We start from the raw sequence: 19,593 nt of genomic DNA on the forward strand, positions 1-19,593 counted from the left end.
CCAGAAGCCTGTAGTAACACGATATACGAAGGCAACGATTTAAATACATTGGACTTTCTTCAGGTCCGAGTCGGCTATGGCTTGTGAGACAGTACTAACATAAGGTACAGTGTTCTTCCTAATCACCCAACTCGAAATTTACGCCTTTTTTTGAGTTCCAAATATTCAAGTTGAATCTGGTCTTTTGATAAAAGGTTCATGGGCCAGTATCAAAATAAAATCCGAATTAAATATTAAGACGAAAAGCTGATTGCCATTCAATTGTAATTTGACTCCCACATATAATCATGAGAAATGTCCAAATTACCATCATTGCTTCCCGGTGGGAAAATGGTATCCCAGAGACCCTACATAGTAATTCATTAGTATGATGCTCTTGGGAATTTTGAACAGATTTGTTGTCAATGGACTAACCCAGTCAATTTCAAGCATCTGTGGTTCTATACCCGCGACCCCCCTCTGTATTTCGCCATAATCGGATTGTGTTGAGCTTTCGTTCGGCGTCCAATTGGGAGCGAGATAGTGGGAATGTAAGGATTGGGAATACATATCGGCCCCCCCCATCGAGTTGGTCGAGTTGGGATTCGTAATTTTGAGGCAAAGATGGAAGATTTTCGTATGAAGAGGACCATTCGCGTGCTGCATTACCCAAGCTCTGTGGAATATCGGCAGCTCCTCCAGTATTTTCTATGTAAAAAGCAGGAATGTTTTCTGATTCCGTGGTCATTTGCTGAGAGTATGGCGAGTTGTGAGAGATGTAGGGATGGTGTTGAGCAAGATCGCCTGTTTCCGGCTCTCCATGGGCGTAGTTGAGAGGCATCCGAGGGTCAGAAGTATCTCCATGCTTTTGCGGAGTAAGTATTATCATTGAATCCTGAAAGTGACTTGGATCTTTCAAGCCCCTGGACTTTTGGTAAACGCGCATATTGTCACAGATCATGGTTAGTAGAAATCGAGCTTTTACATCTCGCTGCGCGATCAAATCTTGCGGTGTTGAAGCTTTTCTAGTTGTTTCCAGCGCCGGTATATCTCTTAGCACGTCGGCGAAGATGAAATCCAAACATCTCCAAATGCGATTTACCTCTCTGCGCAGAGGAAATGTGAACACCTCTACTAGCAACAAGAATGCCGCATGGTATTGTTGATAGGCACTCGAATACCAAGACCATTGCTTGAGATCGTCCGACACTTCAAGCTCCATCGCAGCCTCCAATGCATCGGTTCCCTTGCTCAAAACAATTTGACGCAGCCGATCAGGAACCCTGTATGTCACACTGTTCATATAACGGTGTAAAAAGACCAGATAAAGCAGATTGGTGAATAGCTTCATCACCTGGCGGGCCATTCTTTGCATTGGACTCGGAGTTGCTGCGTCTAGAAAAAGACCATATTTTGCATCCATGGAAACCCGGAAAGCTTCTATTTTGGCAATTGCTTTCGTAAGACTGATCTTTTTTTGATCAACCCGGCTGCGTAAAACAAGACATTTTCGCTGCATCTCCTGGCATTCAAATCGGATCATGGAGAAAACCATATCATTCCATGTTGATGTTGATGTAGGAGTCGGTATTTGCGTTGTGTATCCATCATGATTTATATATGGCCGGGGTCCCTGTACCTCACTTGTCTTAAGGTCTAAATAACAAATTTGATACCATATGAGACGTCGGACTTGGCATTCTATCGGCGAAAACCCATACTCGGAAGGATCACGGTGAAGTCCCATGCACTCTGCTAGGCGAATCGCCATGCTTGTCAATAGCGAATGAGCACGGCGAATTTCATCAGCACACATTGATAGCTAGAGATATTTCGAGTCAGTCTTCCGAAGGCTAAACAAAATAATGGCAGCCCATCACTGGCAGTGTCAGACTAACCAGATACGCCACAAATGCCTGCAACGTCTCGACCTTCGAGCAATGTAGTAAATGAGCTCTGCCCAGCGAATTCTCTGTTCCATGCTTCAACTTATTTATCAACTCCTCCCGAGACTCTTGGCACAAATTCCATACTTGTGCTTCAGGCATGCTCACTACAGCTGAGAGAAGAACTGAAAATACAATTGCCGCTAGTGAGGGCGTAATATCTTCATGATAACCATCTTCGACAGCTTCCCAGAGTGTTTCATATCGTTGCGCAAATGAGGGGCGATGTAGAATACGAGCTACCGGATGGACAGAGTCCCAGTAGCGCTCAAGGAGCCTGTCTGCAATATTTCGAGTAACAATATTCTCCACTCGAGAGGCGCTGGGGGAGCCTTGGCTGAAGATAAAGTCGACCGGGAATGCTGACGAAGATTGCTTGAGCTTTATTGATCCCTTGGCCGAGTCTGAGTTTGGCGTTGATGATATCACTGAAGAACCTCGCTTTGGAATGTTCTCAAGAGAAGACAGAATCTGAAACAAATCAGTCGTTGTAACCCAAATATCTCGATCTTATCTACTATACCTCATCTGCTATTCGTGGGCGGTACAAGCCCCCAATTCTCTCACTCAGTCGCATTCGCCCAATTTTGAAACCTAAATCGTCCACAGCCCCATCTAAGTCATCCTCATACGCAGCATCATTAACGGCTAGGGGTGTAGGTTCCAGGAATCCATCATCCATCGAGCTGTCTGATTCATCACCACCCCGGACTTCGTCGAGGAGTCTCGACCGTTTGCGATGCGGTACTTTCCCCCCCCGGTTGCAGGCTTTGGCTTTCTATATTGTCCTGGAAGGAGGTCTCGATAGCATCCTTCGCTTCTTTCATTTGAACCAATCTCTCACGTAATTGAGCATCGTCACTGTTAGCGGAATTGACAAACACGCATTGTCTCCCGGATTTGCTGCAGTTATCACAAGGCTCCTAGTTGCGCTGTTAGATAAGCCTTTTCTACGGTTCATTTGCTAGATTGAAGTTACCCCTCTATCACATTTCATTTTTCTCCGACGACATTCCAGGCACGAGTGGATGATTCGATTGCGGCGACGAGCTTTCTCGCGGGCCTTGGACTCTCCATCCCCATTTCCAGTGCCACTTTCAGGCGAGATTCTCGGAGTCGATTGAATACTGGTTGAATGAGACATGTTTGCAGTCTGGTTCCTAGCAACGATGGAGGCTGAAGAGGGTGGGAAACCAGGAGGAGAATGTGGGGGCAATTTTGGGGCTGGGTTTTTTCCTAATGCAACTTGCTAACGCTTATCCCCAATAAGCCCTTGGCCTGAAGTAGACATTCCTGTTGAGCACGTGCAGAACCCTGAACACCCCAAATATCATTCTTATTGGCTTAAACCTGAGTGGGGCAGGTTTTTGGCAAATTTAGCGGAACCCTGTGGTGGCTTAGTTGCCGGGACGCCATTCCGTCGGCATAAGGCTGTGATGGAAAACAATAGCTTGGGGGCGCAGTTTCATTGGGATGGCGTTCTCGCTTATTTGGCAAAATGCGTTTCTATTTATGGTTAAATAGTGCGTGTTAACTATTGACGAACTTTTATCTCTCGTCTTAGGACCTCTACGTTGGATTCAGGCGGGCAGCCAAGGTCCACGAGTATTAACGGTCCACTAGATTAGCTTTTCTTACCCCACACCTCACACAAGCACACCACTAATATCATTACTAGTAGTTACCACCGTTTGTCATCCACTCCATTGCAATTGCTTCATGCCTCGTACCTCTCTGCGTATAGGCCTACAGGAGGGGGGGCTTAAATGACCAATTCGCATTCCCATTCTCTCGTAGGCTCTGGTATTCTTCTCCCGAGGTCTGGGTAGCCCCCAGTATCAGCTGGCTCGAAGCCGAAGTCACTGGAGAATTACTATTACAATCATACTATTCATCTGATCTTTCTTGAATTACCGAAAAGAAGTTCCAGGAATCCCGAATGTGAAAACTCATAAGTATGTCAAGAGTCGAGGTTCAAGTTTGATCAAATCGCATTTCGCCTTCTCTGCCTGCTAGCTACTATTTATATGTTACAAACTAATAAATCAGGCAATACGAAGTCCTACTGCTCTATCCAAATCACCAGTCAAGCTCCAATTCCGAATTACACAGTCACCCATCTTCCCATCCAAGTCCTCGTAATTTCCTTTGCTTCGTCGACCAGTCCCATTTCTGCTCAGTATAATTACATTAATCACACAAGAAGTGAAAGACTTGAGAGCGAATACATACCTAGGAGAAGCTGAACAGTACCCCGGACGGAACTTTCCAAAGCTGAAGCAACTAGAATGGCAAGTCAGCTTCGTCCAAAGTTTGGTGGAAAATTTGGAAAAAAAGAATTAGTTGTCACTTACTCCACGAATGAGTATACGAAGTATGCTCGCCGATGAAAATAATCTATCAAAATTAGTATCGAGCGCTTCGAGTTTCCATCGTTTGTAGACAACTATACTCACGTTTTTTTCGGTATTAAAGTAGGAGGGGATAAAAAGCTGATGCTGCCCAAGGCTTGGGAAAGCCCAGGAGCCACCAGCATTAGACTCCTCTTCTAGCCAACACAGGCGCTTGAAGTTGCCAGCGTATTGCTCGTAAACTATATCACCATGAAGCTGGGCAAATGCATCAAGCACGTATTGAGCATGTTCTTTTTCCGGGGTGGACACCCAGCGTTCACCGTAGTCATCCAGATTATAGCTTCCGAGGATAACGGCAGGGCCACTGCTGTTCATGTTGAATCCCGGATAACAAACATTCCCAATACCGGGAATGTCGGTTACGGTGTTACAACTTCCAAAAATGGGACGGGACAAGTGCTCCCAGAAACGTGTCTTAAACTCCAGGGCAACCTAAAAAGGTTAGCTTCTCCGGCTAGGACTGTAGTATAATCCATACCTTGCAGGCAGATGTGTATCCAAGAGAGGCAACAGCATGGCTTAATGTTGTAGATAAATCTGTCGTTCAAGATTAGTTTCGAAAGTTGAGAAATAATGGTGAGGTCAAAATACCTGGAAGTTCCCATTTCCGGACGACAGTGAAAGGAACCGCAACAAAGGTATAGTCATATTTGGCATTTTGAAATCCCCGATCGGTGTAGTTTTTCTTCCAGGATACCTGGACCTTTTCCTCGTCTTCGAGGTATTCAATTTTCTGAATTTTCCGATGATATTTGAGATCATCTCCAACTAGCGGCTTGAAGGCATTGGGGAGCCGACTCATTCCTAAGAAGAAATATTAGTTTCAAGTGATTCCAAAGTTGGAATTGAATATTTCAGTCTAACCTTTGTCAACGGTCTTCCATTCTGTAGAGGAGAAAAAGAGGTTGTCGTATCTGCAATGATAAAGTATAAGTTGTTAATCTCTCACCTGAACATTCATTCGGAATCTCACAAGTTAACCCAAAAAGGGGCGTCGACATTGGATAGGTCGCCAGCTATTTCGGTGGTATTGAGGTCAAAGCCTAAGAGGTTATGAAGGTAAGCCACCTGAGACCATTGATCTCCTCCTCTGCCGTTGAGGCCCACATCTAAAAGCATGTCAATGATTAATTCCAGAACCTTGGAAATAGGTAACTATACCAAGAAATTTCTTATGCGCCTCATATACGTTGCTTGCGATGAGTTTCATCATTGAGGGATCATACATGATCTTTCCTAGTTCGGCATTGAGCTTCTCCAAAACAGCAGTGTGGATTGTAGAAGCACCGAGCGAGCTATTCTTAGCGACATCGCCAATTGTTGGAATAGAACCATCTGGGTTTCGCTTGTTTCCATTGAGAGACAGCGCGTTGTCGCTATTCTGGATAAATGGAATCCAATCAACTTTGAATGACTCATGCTGCTTGTTCAATTCATTGAGCGTCTCGGAAAGCTGGAACACGATTCGGTGGGTCGTAAAATCCAATCTCAACGTCTCATTACCCAAAGGAATTGGTGCCGTCAGTGGAATTCGCATAGCGCCCATTTCTTGATATTGATAATTTGATTCGGGTAAGTCAAAGTATTCGGTCCGAATTCGACTAAATAATGTTAGCCCTGCCAGTTTTGCAAATTCAGAAAACCTACCCTCCAACGCGACCCGTAGACTCTGAAATTTCGATGTTTTGAAATCCCACGCTTTGAAGAAGGAACTTTGAAGCTAGTTAGTACTCATATTTTGACCGGATTGCTGTAAGCATAGGAAACCTACATGGGTCATCAAGCCCGATATTCCAGCGCCTAAAATGCCGATAGCTAGAATAAAACTGTTAGTTATTGAATTTTGGGAGAATTTGGAGCGATTACATTTTTCTTTGATTTTCTTTGCATCCACGGCGCCAAAGTCCTTGCTTTTGAGCAAAGTCACGCCATTGAACCAAGGACCTTCTGCATCAATACCAGATTCGTTTGTCATAGGAATACGATCGCGCTTGGTGAAGCTGTCTTGTAGGATGCTGTCCAGTGACAGAGGCTCACTTTGACCGATTCGAGCACCTTCCATATCCCACGCTGCGATACATCCTCCTGATGAGACATCGTTTGGCACAGCCCAGACCAGTCGACTGTCGTGCCCAGAAGAAGGGCCACTTGGAATAGTTGCGACACGATGGAGCGAATCAACAGGACTGGCACTATCGCAACTACCATATGTGAAAAGATGCTTTCCAAAGTCAGACTCGCGATAAACGAGGTGCACATTGACAATATTTGGTGCAGTAACATCATTCACGGAGATTCCGATGTTCCTGGACAAGGCGGCTGCTAGGGTCACGGGAAGGATACTAGATCCAGCAAGAATCCACCGCATTTTGTAGTGGTTCAGGTTGATTTGAGAAAAGTTCTTGAATTCTAAATCATCTTCTGTGCGTGCCCCAGCTCTTAAATTCAATGCTATGAATGTTATTCCGCTCGAGGATATAGATTATTCGGCCGTATCAGCTTACATTTTACGGAAGATGATCTTTTCAGATCTTTAAATTGCGGTCGGATAATACGGAGTAGAAAATTTTGGACTAGCAGCCAGTTCGTGAATGGAAAAAGGGGTACGGCCGTAAGAATATCGCACTACCCAGGTAGCATACTCCCGCCATTCATGCGGTTGGGTTAGAATGACACTCGACTTTGAGTCGTTGTATCCTGTTGGGCGAGGGCCATCTTCCTACTACGAAATTCCCTCCTAGTCTCATGCTGTATCTATTTACGAAACTGGCTGTAAAGCTTCGGGGGCTATCTAAGAAGTCAAACGAACCCATTTATCAATATATGGGGCGGACTTGAGAGACATTCTTATCTACTTAATTCCAAGGTTAATCAAGGAAGATGCCTCACTAATTAATATCGACATGTTGTTAAATATGCGTTGCAAATTCTCAATAACAATTGCAGATCACTCGATATTGGCTTCTTCGGTAAATAAAATGTCGCGACAAAGTCACTGTTACTAGTCGAATACATTGCCCATTACTTGGCAATTAGTAATTAGCCTGCTTATCAAAGCAGTAACCTTTGTTAAATAGCTTTTTGCCCTTATTATGGAATGGACCAGACTTTCATGCAAGAGCAATTACCATTACCAAAATGGCAACTAGCGGCCTATGTGGTCGTGAAATAAAACGTTTTTTCAGGTGCAGAGGATCCAATCACTTGAACGAATCCTGATTCTGTAACAACGATAAGAATTAAGTACTTGGAATAATGACAATATGAAATGCGTGAATCGTAACATGAAGCCTCGAACATGTCTATGAGCATCAAAAGGAATCAAAAACTCGCACTCTAGCGCACAAAAAAAAATCTCAACGAAGAAAGAAATTTTCTGACGTCTAGCTATCACACTGAATTGTTGTACTCGGTCTTTTCCTCTAGTAGTTTCACGTTTTCAGCAGCTACCTTCGTATAGTTTCCGCGCATCTGTTCAAGACAGAATCCAGGATGCGCAATGCAAAGAGCTACCACAGACAGAACACACATTCTAAAGTAGGCAGAATTTATCAGCATAATCTGCCAATTTTACCTCATGTGTAAACAGTTCGGGGTAAATATTGGATGAGCAACTCACATCGACTCGCAAACAATGAAGCCGGTCTCGTCTTGCATGATAGAGTTTCTCCAACCTCCGGCCATTTCAGCAATACTGCAAAAGAAAGAATAAAAGTTTAGCTTCCCAATAACCTGCTTGTCGTCTTTGATGGAAAGCTTACCGGTAGACACATCGGATATAGGTGGTAGTGAACGCGACAACAATACCCCAGCAGAAGAACCAGAACTTGCGGCTTTTCCACAACTTCTGGGCATCCACAGACAACTGATACTTGGGTGCTTTCTTGACTCGGAGAAAGAATTGGACAGAGAGAATGCCAAACACTGTCAAGGTGGCAACTTGCCAGACAATTCCAGCTAGCATGACATCGCTCCCAACTGCGCTCCCCTGAGTGGTAGTTGCTGTAGCGGCGAGTCCGCCACCAGCACCTTGCAATGACAGTGATATTAGATCACACGTCACAAAAATAAAGGGATACCATTTAGCCCTCAAAACTGAGAATTTAGGACCCAGAATGTTCACCTCGTGCTTCAAGGTCAAGTAAATAGCAGCCGACCAAAAAGCGGGGGCCATGGTGAGAGTGCATATCTGTGTCTCAAATCCCGTAGAGGAGTAGGCATTATTGTGCAAAAGTATGCGACCAACATATCCTATGAAGAATACTAATTAGTTTTGTTCTGAAAATTCACCCGGGCGCCCACGGATACTTGGAATTCACTTACCGGCGACCTCAGAGATAGATCCAAGAAACATGGCCACACCGAAGGACCAGGTGCGCCATTTCAGCATTTGAATCACCTGTACCAAGGCGCAAATTGCAAATATGATGCAAAAAGCATAGCTTGCCACGGCATTGGGCGCATAGCCGTAGATAGTTCCCTCCACTGGGCAGTCAGGAGTAACCTCCGTGCACTCGGAAGGGGGGGTTCTGCTCGCAATCATATCTTGAAATATGCAAAAGATAAAACAATAAACTGGGAGTCTTATTGAACGTTGGAATAATAGAGTTTAAGAGTGCTGATCTATCATTGTGCAGACAAAATCATGGGGTTAGCCACATTTATACCTAACACTAGGACTGGACTCGGCCCGCAACTGAGAGTGCAATGAAGTTTTTCTGACTTCAGCTGAGAACTCAGGGCTCTGGATGCTCGCCGGGTCCTTCTAAATTTACACCCTATCATCTTATCTAAACCAGTTGCCAATCAACTTGCGTTTAGAAGTGCCGGGAGGCATCCTACCGGCCGTAGATCTCATCTCCTGGGATCCTTGGAAGATTGCTTACTGTGGAGTATATGAACAAAGCCTCGGGGTATAGTCTAAGAAGTGGGGTACTAGTAAATATTTAATTTCAGGTGATTGTACTATTCGTTGCTCGTCGTCCGGCTAGTTGTCAAAGATCGCCGTGTTGACCGGAGTGCCAAGACATCAGGGCTTACGGCCGTAAGTCTCGACTTGAGAGTTCGACAGACGCCTTGGCTTCGTTCTCGATGCATTGACATACTTTTTATACGGCCGAAAGTTGAAGGAAACCTCAAAATCCTGATGTTATAAATAACCATATGCATTTACTCTTTATGTATTGGTCTCGCAAAGTTAAGATCAATCTCGTCTCAAACGCAGTAATTCTCATTTCTTTTTCAATTATCTTTTTCTAAAGAAAGCCCAGGCCATTTCGACCGTCGGTAATTATTTGAAGCAAAATGTCGAATCGTGAATACTACGGAAATAGTGTGCCTGAGTGTACATTTCAAGTGAATGGATCTCAACAACCTCATTATCTAACAAACACAGACTCCTCTTCTAGCCAAGTAAGATAATCAAGTACTCGTCTTAGCGGCTCAACACTGACTAGATTTCTCACTATTAAAAGGAGGAGCCGTTGGGAACTGTTTCAAACCACCAAAATATGACATTTGATCAACAACGCCAATGGGAAAACTTCGATTCAGCCGAAAAAAATAACGGAAGTTCCAGCCAGGAAAAGGGTCTCGGTGCAACAGTAGTTGGAGGCGCGGGAGTATGTATAGACCAGCTTTGGAATCTTGAACAGTATTTTTTCTGATTTTTGTTCTTTTTCACAGGGCGCTTTTCTTGGGCACAAGGTTGGGAAAAAGTCAGACCACGGTACCCTAGGAGCAATTGGTGGTGCTTTGGCAGGAGCAGTCGTGGCAAACATGGCTAGCAATGTTGTTAAAGGGCACCATGGAGGTCATGGATCCGCGCGTGATCGTCGTCGCGAAAGGTTAGAAAGAAAGATTGACAGACTCGGCTAGTCGTTGAAGCCTTGGAAGGATTCAACCGGTTCTCTATTTTCATGTCGCTTTTGGGTCTCCTTTATTATTCGGTGTATTTTATATATCATTCTTCTAATATTCAAGCCTGTATAGTTATATTTCTACTTTGAGCTCCGTCTTCCTGGTTATTTGCCAGCTTTATAGGGGGCCTAATAGCTAACTATGGGTGTACTAATATTTCGGGAGCTGCTCTATTTTATGCAGACCCTCTCAGGAGTGGTCATAAATCAAAACCAAAGCGAGCACTGTTTGTCAACCCCCAATAGTTCCATATAAGTTGCCGGGGAGGGGGTCTATCAAATTCTTGAAATCCTTTTCAAATAAATGAGGTCCTTTTGTCCTGTTTGAACAATATCGCCATACCAAAACCCGAAGACTAAACAATACTCCTAGAGGATACCCATAAATTCAAGTTAGACGCCTAAATATAGTTCAACTCAAATAATTCTGAGTCCTTGGCTTGAATACGATTTCGAATTTTCAGTGGGCATGATGGGCAAATCCTGTTCTGCTGTCGGCATGAGATCCAGAGCGGGCTGAGCTTACGGCCGTGGGCGCTCCGGCCGTAGGAATATGTGGGGCAGCTGAGACCCGACCGCAAAAAAGGAATAAGCCATTGCAATGCTTAGCACCTACGAGCAAATTCCCAAAATGCTTAAGTTCAAGTTGTTTCTAGTATATATAGTCATAATTCATTTCAAGTTGGAACCAGATCTTCACATTGGAATACGATAAGGCAGTACTACCAGATACGAACAACAAACACTCGATCTCGCCATGCAACCGCACGAAATTCTTGCCTGTATAGAGCTTGCACTCTATGTAGGTATCTTGGGCCCTGTGACCTTTTGTACAATTTATTATCTCTTCAAGAGACAAACGGCATGGCTTTACCTCCAAGCATTCACCACTGGTAAGAATCCACATCTTCCCTTAATACCATGTTTTGCAAAGGCTTATCATTAATAGCAAAAATTGCCGGTCCTGCCCTCCTAATATACATCTCTCGAAATTCACCGGCATCTTCGGGCGTTCAGATAGCTGCCCAGATTTTGTACCAGATTGCTCTGGGTCCTCTCATGTCTGCTACGCTCTCCTTCATCAACATTTTTTCAACAACAGACGACATAAAGGCAGGGCCTGCGTACTCTCCGCTTGCCCCCTCAAATGGCTCGAGCATTTCATCACTTATACTACGTCTTGTTCACCCTGTCATTATAGTTGGCCTAGTGATGGGGATTATTGGTGGCATTGACCGCATGCCCGATAGCTCAACTGGGGCCATTAATCCCGACAAGTATGACCGTGGTGCAACACTCTCAAAGGTTTCAGCTGCGATGTTCCTCATAGCATTCGCAGCTATCGTGTTCGGTGTGATGAGATTATGGAAGCACCGAAAGTCATTGACGACAGTCTCATATTATATTATCACTGGGATGCCGATCATCCTACCACTCCTATTTCTACGAATTCTGTATTCTCTTCTGAATGCAGCAAATCTTGACACCACAGGTCATACTGGGCACACCACCAGACTTAATATCATGACGGGCAGCTGGGCGATATACTTTATCATGGGATTTATTCCACAGGCCACGATCATTACCATGTATGTCGGGGGTGGACTCATGGCCTATATGAAGATCAGGAGTGGCAGGAGAATGTGAGAAAAGTTCAAGTTCACCCTTTGCCATAATTTTGATTGGCGAAGAAAAATCATAAAACTTCCTCCCGTTTTGCTTTATGATCCGCACCTTTATCAATCATGATGTTTTATCTCTTGATTTTGTTCGTCGTTCTGCTTTGTGGCTTCAGGCTTCAGGTCGCTACTACTATCTTATGATTTTTGTTTTAAATCTTTTTGTTTCTCTTCCTGGGCCCTAATATACTAAAATTGTATTAATTAATTGAGTTTAGCTTTTTGAAGTTGCTAAGATAATTTCAATAATGCCAAGCTAAATCTGTCCGATAGCTCAGGTCCCAAAAAAGCGCGCTTAGAGCTTGGCTGCCACTGTATATTCAATTTTGTACAGGAAATAAATAATAAGTTATATAGAAGGACCATGGTCTATTTAGCAAAAAAAATGGTTCAACGAGTACTACCACGCAGAAAAAACGACCGGTAATGCAACCCTACTAATTCAAGGTTGGAAGGTGCCCTGGTCCAAGTAGCGGGAAATGGGCACAGGGAGGTCCGATTAACAAAAAGGATAGTCCTCTTAGCAGCCCTCGAGGGCTTTTTCTAAACTCCCATACCTTCTCTCTTCATTCAAGCACAGTGTCATCTTGTGCGGTGCCCTCGGAGCAAATGGAGAAAGTCCATCTGGGGAGCGCGGTGGATTCATCACAAGACGCTTAGCGTGCTGAGAAGCCGACAAGAGAACTATAGGCCAAAGAAAAGGGGGTGACGAAACTCCGGAGCTCGGTGATCCGGGTAATAGATCAATGGCGAGAATGCCTCAGCTGCTGCGACCAGGGAGGGGGCAAAAAACCAACATTTCGAGAGGTTGGACGAGGGCAGGTCGAAACTTATTATACTACCACGCAGGGATGCGCATAGGGACACCGGACGCTAACTCAAGTTAATAGAGGCAAAACCGGCTGAAATATTTAACAATTCTCCGATATGGTGCAATTCGGGGTGATGGTAAAAATGCCATCATTATGCGTGGCCTTTCAAGGGAAAATCGTGGTCATTTCACCAAGGGCTCATGGTACAGCACAGCATTCAGTATTAACTGAATCTGGTTTAGCTCCGTTACCAGAATAAGCAGGTGCCTATCATAAGTGCCATCCATGTATTCATACGCAGATGATGGAACTCATGTATTGCAGTCTTTACTATCTACCAACAGTCCTGTTAGCCTACCTGATTGACCGAAGGTCGCACTAATATGGCTGAGTCACATGGTAGGAGTGAAGTTATTGTGCCTTGCGTGTTGAGGGCTCCGTCCTACGGGTATCTGATACAACGTTATTAGATAAGACATTCCATGGTTAGTGGAAGCATAACTATGTAGTAGCCTCTCATGATGGGATTTTTCAGAATTTTTGTGGTCGCCCAAAGCCCGCCTATGATGTGTATGTACCATGGCAGTTGCCTCCTGGTGTCTTCCAAGATCATAGTTATGAGTGACAAATATTGTCGTCATCATTGTCAAATAAGTCCCTTTATATACGGCAAGCTCGGCGCATCTATGATTTTGTATGTCTTTAGCTGCGAACATTGAAAATGATGTCCTTTCAAGATTTCCTTCCATCTGCCACACCCAGATATAGATATAAGGGTTATCATGAATGCCTCAGGCTCTTCGAAGAGGAGTATGATAAGCTTCAGCATGAAGAAGATCCACTCGGATGCGCGTATAACCCTTATTTCATTATGGATATTGACGAACGCTCCTTCCTGGAGTGTTTTGTCAACTCAGAGGAAAAACTACTGACGCTGTCTTGGGAAGTTTATGATCATGTCCACCAGTCCGCACTATTCAGAATGGAGTCCTCAGAGCACGCTACTGCCTCCGGGGCTTTCAATACTATCTTCTCTGCCTGGGCCAGGCGCGTGACCGAGCCCTTTCTATCAAATACCGGCGCCAGAACGGTCCGTGGTGTCACCCGCACTAAGAAAGCCGATATCTCGTGGACACCAGCGGAGGTGCCGAGTAGTCGATCGCACAAATGGCCAACTTTTGTTGGTGAAGTTGCTTGGTCAGAACCTCGCTCAAAGTTGAAAGCAGATATGAAGTTTTGGCTAGAAGACCCGGAGAGTTCTGTGAACGTCGCCATAACCATCAGTGTGCTCCGCGGTCGGATTTTGATCGAGATGTGGGAAGTTCTCGATAATAAGCCTCCATCACCGACCCAAATGATCGAAATTATCCGCAGTCCCAAGCCTGGCTGTCCTCAAATCAGCGGTCAGTTAGAGATCCAGTTCTCCGACGTTTTTTTGAGGGAACCGAAGCCTAAAACAAAGGAGCGGAATTTCATTCTTACGACAGCGGATATGCATGAGTTGGCGGCTCATATCTGGGAATACCAATACTCAGTCGGCTCAAACAACTCCCAGTAACGGCATAGTGATAATTTGGCAGTGTGGACCGCAGGGCATTGGTTGTTATTCTTATTGTCATTCTTATCATTAATTTTATTATCCTTATTATCATTATTATTAGCGCCGTTCTCATAGTGTGACTCTAAGGAGGTGTTTGCATTAACCATCATCATAGGTCCACACCTAGCCGCGATCAGGATTCCGTTGAGGAAATACAACTTGAAGACGGCATATCAATGCACGGCGGGGAGGAACATCAAAACAATTGCTCTTGTTATGTAAACGCCGATGTAGGAAGAGCATACAGATGAACTGTTTGGATTGAGGTCGTCGCTGTGTGTGAAGGCGTAGTATAGGGGTAGATAAGACTTGATTGAATCTTCAAGTAACTGAACCTGATGATCAAAATTTCAATATGTGGATGAATGATCTGAACTAATAAGCCTGACCAAAAACCAGAACATGCCTAAACACAGCCGGAAGCACAATCTTATTCACAATTTCGAACTTCCTAACCATGACCTCATAATCGCTTGTCGGTACATTTCTGGGTCTTGCTTTAGATGCCTAACGTGTGTGCTCTCCTGGAACTTGACTTGCTCTACTGAGCTTTTCCGCTAAGCATTCTTAGCATATTCCTCCACTATCAAGGAATTCGCATAACCTGCCTGGAGGCCTGAAGCCCATCAGAATTCTACATAACGTGATGATTGAACGGATCGCAGTGCAAGCACTGCCGAGCCGGAGAACTTTACAAGATCAAGTTTCGGCCGGATGGCAATTCCGCAGGAACAGGGTTCATCAGATCTTGGATCTAAAAGATCAAGATGATGCCTACAAATTGATGTCTTCATAATGATGGCCGCAATGGGTAGGAGATATGAGAACTGTATGATAAATAGTTCTACAGATGGTGCACTTTAATAATGCTGGCAAGAATTAGTTTTGATACAAATTCAGACTTCCTGTTTTGCGGATCCCCTACGAATTGCTATCGATTCCTACCGGGTTGACAGGTGATACGCCTGACACAGGTATATCTTACAATAATTTAATCCTGCTCGCTAAATAGATCCGATAAGAAGTGTAAAAGGCTACGGCCGAATTGATCCATTCAATTGAGCGGTGCCTGCGGGCTGTTTACATAGTCTTAAGGAAGAGTATTATCTAGGAGGCCAGAATAGGTATAACTTGATATTTTATACTCAACTCATTTTATATTAAAATGAATGGGCTAACAATGATATCCTAAAGGAACTGCGCTGTCTGGGCCGATCTTGACAAGTGGGAGGCGGCGCCCAAAGCATGGATCCAGGAGTATGACGATTGCGGATGGCAAAATTGCCTCAGATGCAACGATTAGGGTGGAGGGGCGAAAAACAATAATGTCGAGGTGTTGGATGGGAGAGGGGAAGTCGAGAGTTATATACTACCACACACAGGAGTGCAGAGCGACCGACCACGCTAAACTGAAACCTTGATACACTAAACTGGATTAATCTCCATCACTTGTCCAATATGGTGTAAATGGGGGATACGGTGGAACTTCCACGATATGTTGTGGACTTAAAGACAGAAAACCATGGTGTCTCCACGCAGACGTATTTTCAGTCTGGATGACACCGCTGGCGCTAAGCCCAAGTTGGAGTAGGTGAGATGGATAGAACTTCTTACTGGTCGAGCGCCAGATCTATAGAACGGCGCTTCTATCATGAGTGCTAATAGAGCATATAAAAGGACCTCTCAATATTTGCCTTCCTTTGCGTACTAATTCACTTTTTAACCTGTTTCTCCTATCACCTCCACCCGGTCATTTCACGCTCTTTCAATCGCAATATGTCTTCTTTTGATTAGAATTCGTTTATGCCACGAGATTCGAGTATACAATACCCCGGTCCTCCGAGGTCGATCCAGGGTCGAATCCCCTTCGAGCCGCCGGCATATCGAGATCCACCCGAGCCCTAGTATTATTAGATCCCACAAGCATCCAGGGTTCTTGATCTCTTCAAGAATCAGTCTGTGTATCAACTGTCCAATCTGATCTCTACTATCTAATATCCTTGCCTAGTCACAAGTCTCTAGCCTAACAGCTTAGTAACCATTACACTGGCCCTCAGCATCCACAGCAGAACTCTTATAATATTTCTCTTAGTATACCGATACCGCTACCTCAGCCTCAGCAGCCTTTTTAGAAAGAAGAGTTCATAAGGGGGAATATAGTTATTATTGATACTATCGAACGAACGCTACTTAATCTCACAAAACGAAATTATGGCCTTGTTGCTAAGGCCTTAGTCACATAACTACAGGATACTGATGTTGAGAGCGGAAATCCCAATTACATACCACCCTCCCCGAAAACTTGACCGTCCCTTGGTTAATTAGAAACAAAAGAAACAAAACTTTGATATTAACTTATGTAATACCTCACATCAATAGAGGCCTAGACTTCTTTATCTAGATCAGCTTCCGCCTTAGGAGTAGGAGGCTGTATACTCAACGATAATTCGTTTTTGACAGAAGTATCTACGGTTCTGTCGGGCAATAGACCTAGTTCAGGATCATCAGTAAGCATACCTTTTTCAATATGGTAGAAGAAGGAGTTTTTGCCATACTCTCTTTTTTCAAGACGCTTAGTCAATTTAATAAGAGAAATTAGTTAACGTAAGCTTCATAAGAGTTATACAGGTAGCTAAAATTTGACAATTAAGCGAATTTTATGCTAGTACAGCTACTATGCAGGTATACAACAAAACTGCAGCCATGGCCATAGGCATCAAATCGCTACCTATAGCCGCAATATTGCGGCCATAGAAATAATCTGATACCCATAACTGCGGTTATGCCGCAGCCTAATTATGACCTTAAAGAAGTAATTGATAGGATATTCCAAGGTAGTTTCTTATTGCCCAGGGCGGGTATCAACAACATAAGTGGTCTATCAATTTTAGATATTCTCGAGTTAGGTTCCCAATTTCTTCCTGTCTGTTTAGCTCTGTTCGGTTCTACTTCGCTTCTTTTATATTTTAAATTATGTTAAGCTTCTGCTGATGTATTTTATAACGGACGCACTGGCGATCGAGACACCAAGCAATTGAACTTAGGTAGCAAATCGATCATCTGGACCGGCATATAACCATATCTAGGCTGTCGGCAAACGTCATTGCCGTATAGTAGAGAATTTAAGGGAGGTTAAGAGCGGAGATCGACGGATGGTAGACTCATCTCCCGTCGCTTACTCTTGTTCACGGCGTCTATATCTACGAATAATTTGATCATCTGATATAACTCCAACGGAAACCGGCCCTTTGAATAATTATACTTTGCTAAACCATACAGTAGTAGATATTCTCTGACGTTAAAAAATACGCTCTTCTATAATCAGCTGCTCTAATGACCATCAATCGTAACGTATCACAACGAGAACACATAGAGTATATGTCTACGCAAGTAATATTGTCAAGTGTACAGCAGAGGACGGGTAGAAAGAAAAAATCTGGAAGCAAGTGCTCACGATGATGGTACTATCAGACATGGAGATTAATAAGCGATCCAATGGGGAAGTGGATTGAGAGCTGCATATTATAGCACGTAAATCCTGAGCCCCGCATGCAAGTCTGACGTGGCAAGACTCCGGAGGCTGAATACACCCAGCTCATGACCCAGGAGGAAAAAACTTTCCTTTTCGCTTGTTGTTACCAACTTTTATCTGTGTAAGAGGCTTGAAATTCTTACGGGTCATCTTAATTGGATCAAATAGAGCACTATTATCAACTGGAGCCCGACCGGAGCTCGACTGGAGCTCGCTTTAAGTAGCCTCAAAGTATTATCAAGACCTCTTGCCATTTGACATGACCTCTCAAATGGATACTGAACCTATAGCCCACAGTAAATACACTGTGGGATGGATATGTACTTTGCCCAAAGAGCAGACCGCAGCGACTTCCATGCTGGATCGACGACACGCCAGACTCCCCAACCCGCAGAATGATCCCAATACTTATACTCTTGGATCTGTTGGCAACCACAACATCGTCATAGCCTGTTTGCCCAAAGGTCAAATTGGCAATAATTCAGCGATGATTATTGCTACCTGGATGATCTCGACTTTTCTATCTATCAAATTTGGCCTGATGGTAGGTATCGGCAGTAGTATCCTATATAAGGTTAGACTTAGTAATATTGTCGTAAGCATACCTGTAGGCTAATTTCCTGGTGTAGTACAATAGGACTTTAGTAAGGCGAAAGAAGGCGGCAGCTTTAAGAGGACTAGATTATTGAATAATCCGCCTACATCTTTGCTTATAGCCCTGGCAGCTTTAGAGACAGAGCATAATTTAGCTGGCTCTAAGATACTAGATTACTTATAGGAGTTAATGGAGAAATAGCCCAGACTTATGTCAAAGTACTTACTGTCTGATTTACAGGATATATTATTTAAAGCAAATTATAAACATATAAGTATAAATATATTGAAAGATATTAATAATACCACTAATATTAATAATTTTGACAAGGAAGAAGAGGGAGACAAAGAGAGCTACTGACTTTATAATAAAACAAAGGTTATAAAGAGAAAGCTAAGAGAAATGTCTGTGTATTTTAGCTTAATAGTATCAGGAAACTAGGTTGTTAAGGATATAGCTCTCGGAAATAAGCTTAATAAAGACCTTAGAGGTTATCTTCTTTGTATTAAGATAGAAGCGGTAGGGTTAATAAATAACTTCCTGTATATTATTATTCAAAGTATCTGTAACTATACTGACTTATATAAGAATAAAGATTAGCAGGAATATACTACAGTTATTACTGTAGTATTTGCTAAAGAATCCCTAGAGTCCTTATAACCAACTAATATTAAGAGAGTACAGCCAGTAAAAGAAATACTTAGGTAGGGTTAGTTAACCTTATAATCTTATACTGAGTTTTGATGGCCTTCTAAAAAGATTAATTATAATATAAATTTAGTTCTTAACGTTGTATCCTAATCCGGGGTAAATATTAACAAGATAAGCAGTTATCTAAAGCAAAAGGAAGAGCTCTAGATACTTGACTAGATTACGCCGATTAACTTTAGTCCTTAACAAAGTAATTTCCTAGTAAAGAGACAATATAGAACTGGCCAGTAGCTTCTGGAGTCAATAGAATTTAAAACCTAGAAGGCGGCTAAGAACTAAACAATATTTTGTCCTAGAATACCCAGAGCTAGAAAAACCATTATAAGCTTGATTATAATTAACTATCTTGACTAGGAGTCTTAAGCAGACCCAACAGTTGGTATTGCTTATATATACTGTAATTTTAA

General features: G+C 43.4%; 6 protein-coding genes across 6 annotated transcripts; 3 read left to right on the forward strand and 3 right to left on the reverse strand.

Annotated features, from left to right (window-relative positions):
* Positions 1-424: 424 nt before the first annotated feature.
* N7481_005314 (Zn(II)2Cys6 transcription factor) lies at positions 425-3,069 on the reverse strand (the record flags this gene model as incomplete). The annotated part of the gene is made up of 4 exons (XM_057264533.1): positions 425-1,801; positions 1,878-2,396; positions 2,449-2,703; positions 2,905-3,069. 4 exons carry the CDS (start codon positions 3,067-3,069, stop codon positions 425-427), a joined length of 2,316 nt encoding a protein of 771 aa, XP_057122253.1.
* Positions 3,070-4,029: 960 nt separating this feature from the next.
* Positions 4,030-6,707, reverse strand: N7481_005315 (flavin monoamine oxidase family protein; the record flags this gene model as incomplete). The annotated part of the gene is made up of 12 exons (XM_057264534.1): positions 4,030-4,097; positions 4,158-4,208; positions 4,280-4,322; positions 4,382-4,771; positions 4,818-4,876; positions 4,931-5,143; positions 5,204-5,253; positions 5,313-5,448; positions 5,501-5,940; positions 5,987-6,051; positions 6,111-6,154; positions 6,206-6,707. The coding sequence occupies 12 exons, from the start codon at positions 6,705-6,707 to the stop codon at positions 4,030-4,032; spliced, it is 2,061 nt and encodes a 686-aa protein (XP_057122254.1).
* A 1,022-nt stretch (positions 6,708-7,729) lies between these two features.
* N7481_005316 (RTA1 domain-containing protein) lies at positions 7,730-8,882 on the reverse strand (the record flags this gene model as incomplete). The annotated part of the gene is made up of 4 exons (XM_057264535.1): positions 7,730-7,871; positions 7,959-8,033; positions 8,101-8,590; positions 8,663-8,882. 4 exons carry the CDS (start codon positions 8,880-8,882, stop codon positions 7,730-7,732), a joined length of 927 nt encoding a protein of 308 aa, XP_057122255.1.
* A 967-nt stretch (positions 8,883-9,849) lies between these two features.
* N7481_005317 (uncharacterized protein) lies at positions 9,850-10,216 on the forward strand (the record flags this gene model as incomplete). Its single annotated transcript, XM_057264536.1, has 2 exons — positions 9,850-9,960; positions 10,025-10,216. The coding sequence occupies 2 exons, from the start codon at positions 9,850-9,852 to the stop codon at positions 10,214-10,216; spliced, it is 303 nt and encodes a 100-aa protein (XP_057122256.1).
* Positions 10,217-11,178: 962 nt separating this feature from the next.
* On the forward strand, positions 11,179-11,904 carry N7481_005318 (uncharacterized protein; the record flags this gene model as incomplete). The annotated part of the gene is made up of 1 exon (XM_057264537.1): positions 11,179-11,904. The coding sequence occupies one exon, from the start codon at positions 11,179-11,181 to the stop codon at positions 11,902-11,904; it is 726 nt and encodes a 241-aa protein (XP_057122257.1).
* A 1,565-nt stretch (positions 11,905-13,469) lies between these two features.
* On the forward strand, positions 13,470-14,306 carry N7481_005319 (uncharacterized protein; the record flags this gene model as incomplete). Its single annotated transcript, XM_057264538.1, has 1 exon — positions 13,470-14,306. One exon carries the CDS (start codon positions 13,470-13,472, stop codon positions 14,304-14,306), a length of 837 nt encoding a protein of 278 aa, XP_057122258.1.
* Positions 14,307-19,593: the final 5,287 nt, after the last annotated feature.

This window comes from Penicillium waksmanii (genome assembly GCF_028829765.1).
Source record: "Penicillium waksmanii strain IBT 27052 chromosome Unknown utg000005l:1.0-5232799.0:1.0-5237142.0, whole genome shotgun sequence".
Taxonomy (NCBI): domain Eukaryota; kingdom Fungi; phylum Ascomycota; class Eurotiomycetes; order Eurotiales; family Aspergillaceae; genus Penicillium; species Penicillium waksmanii.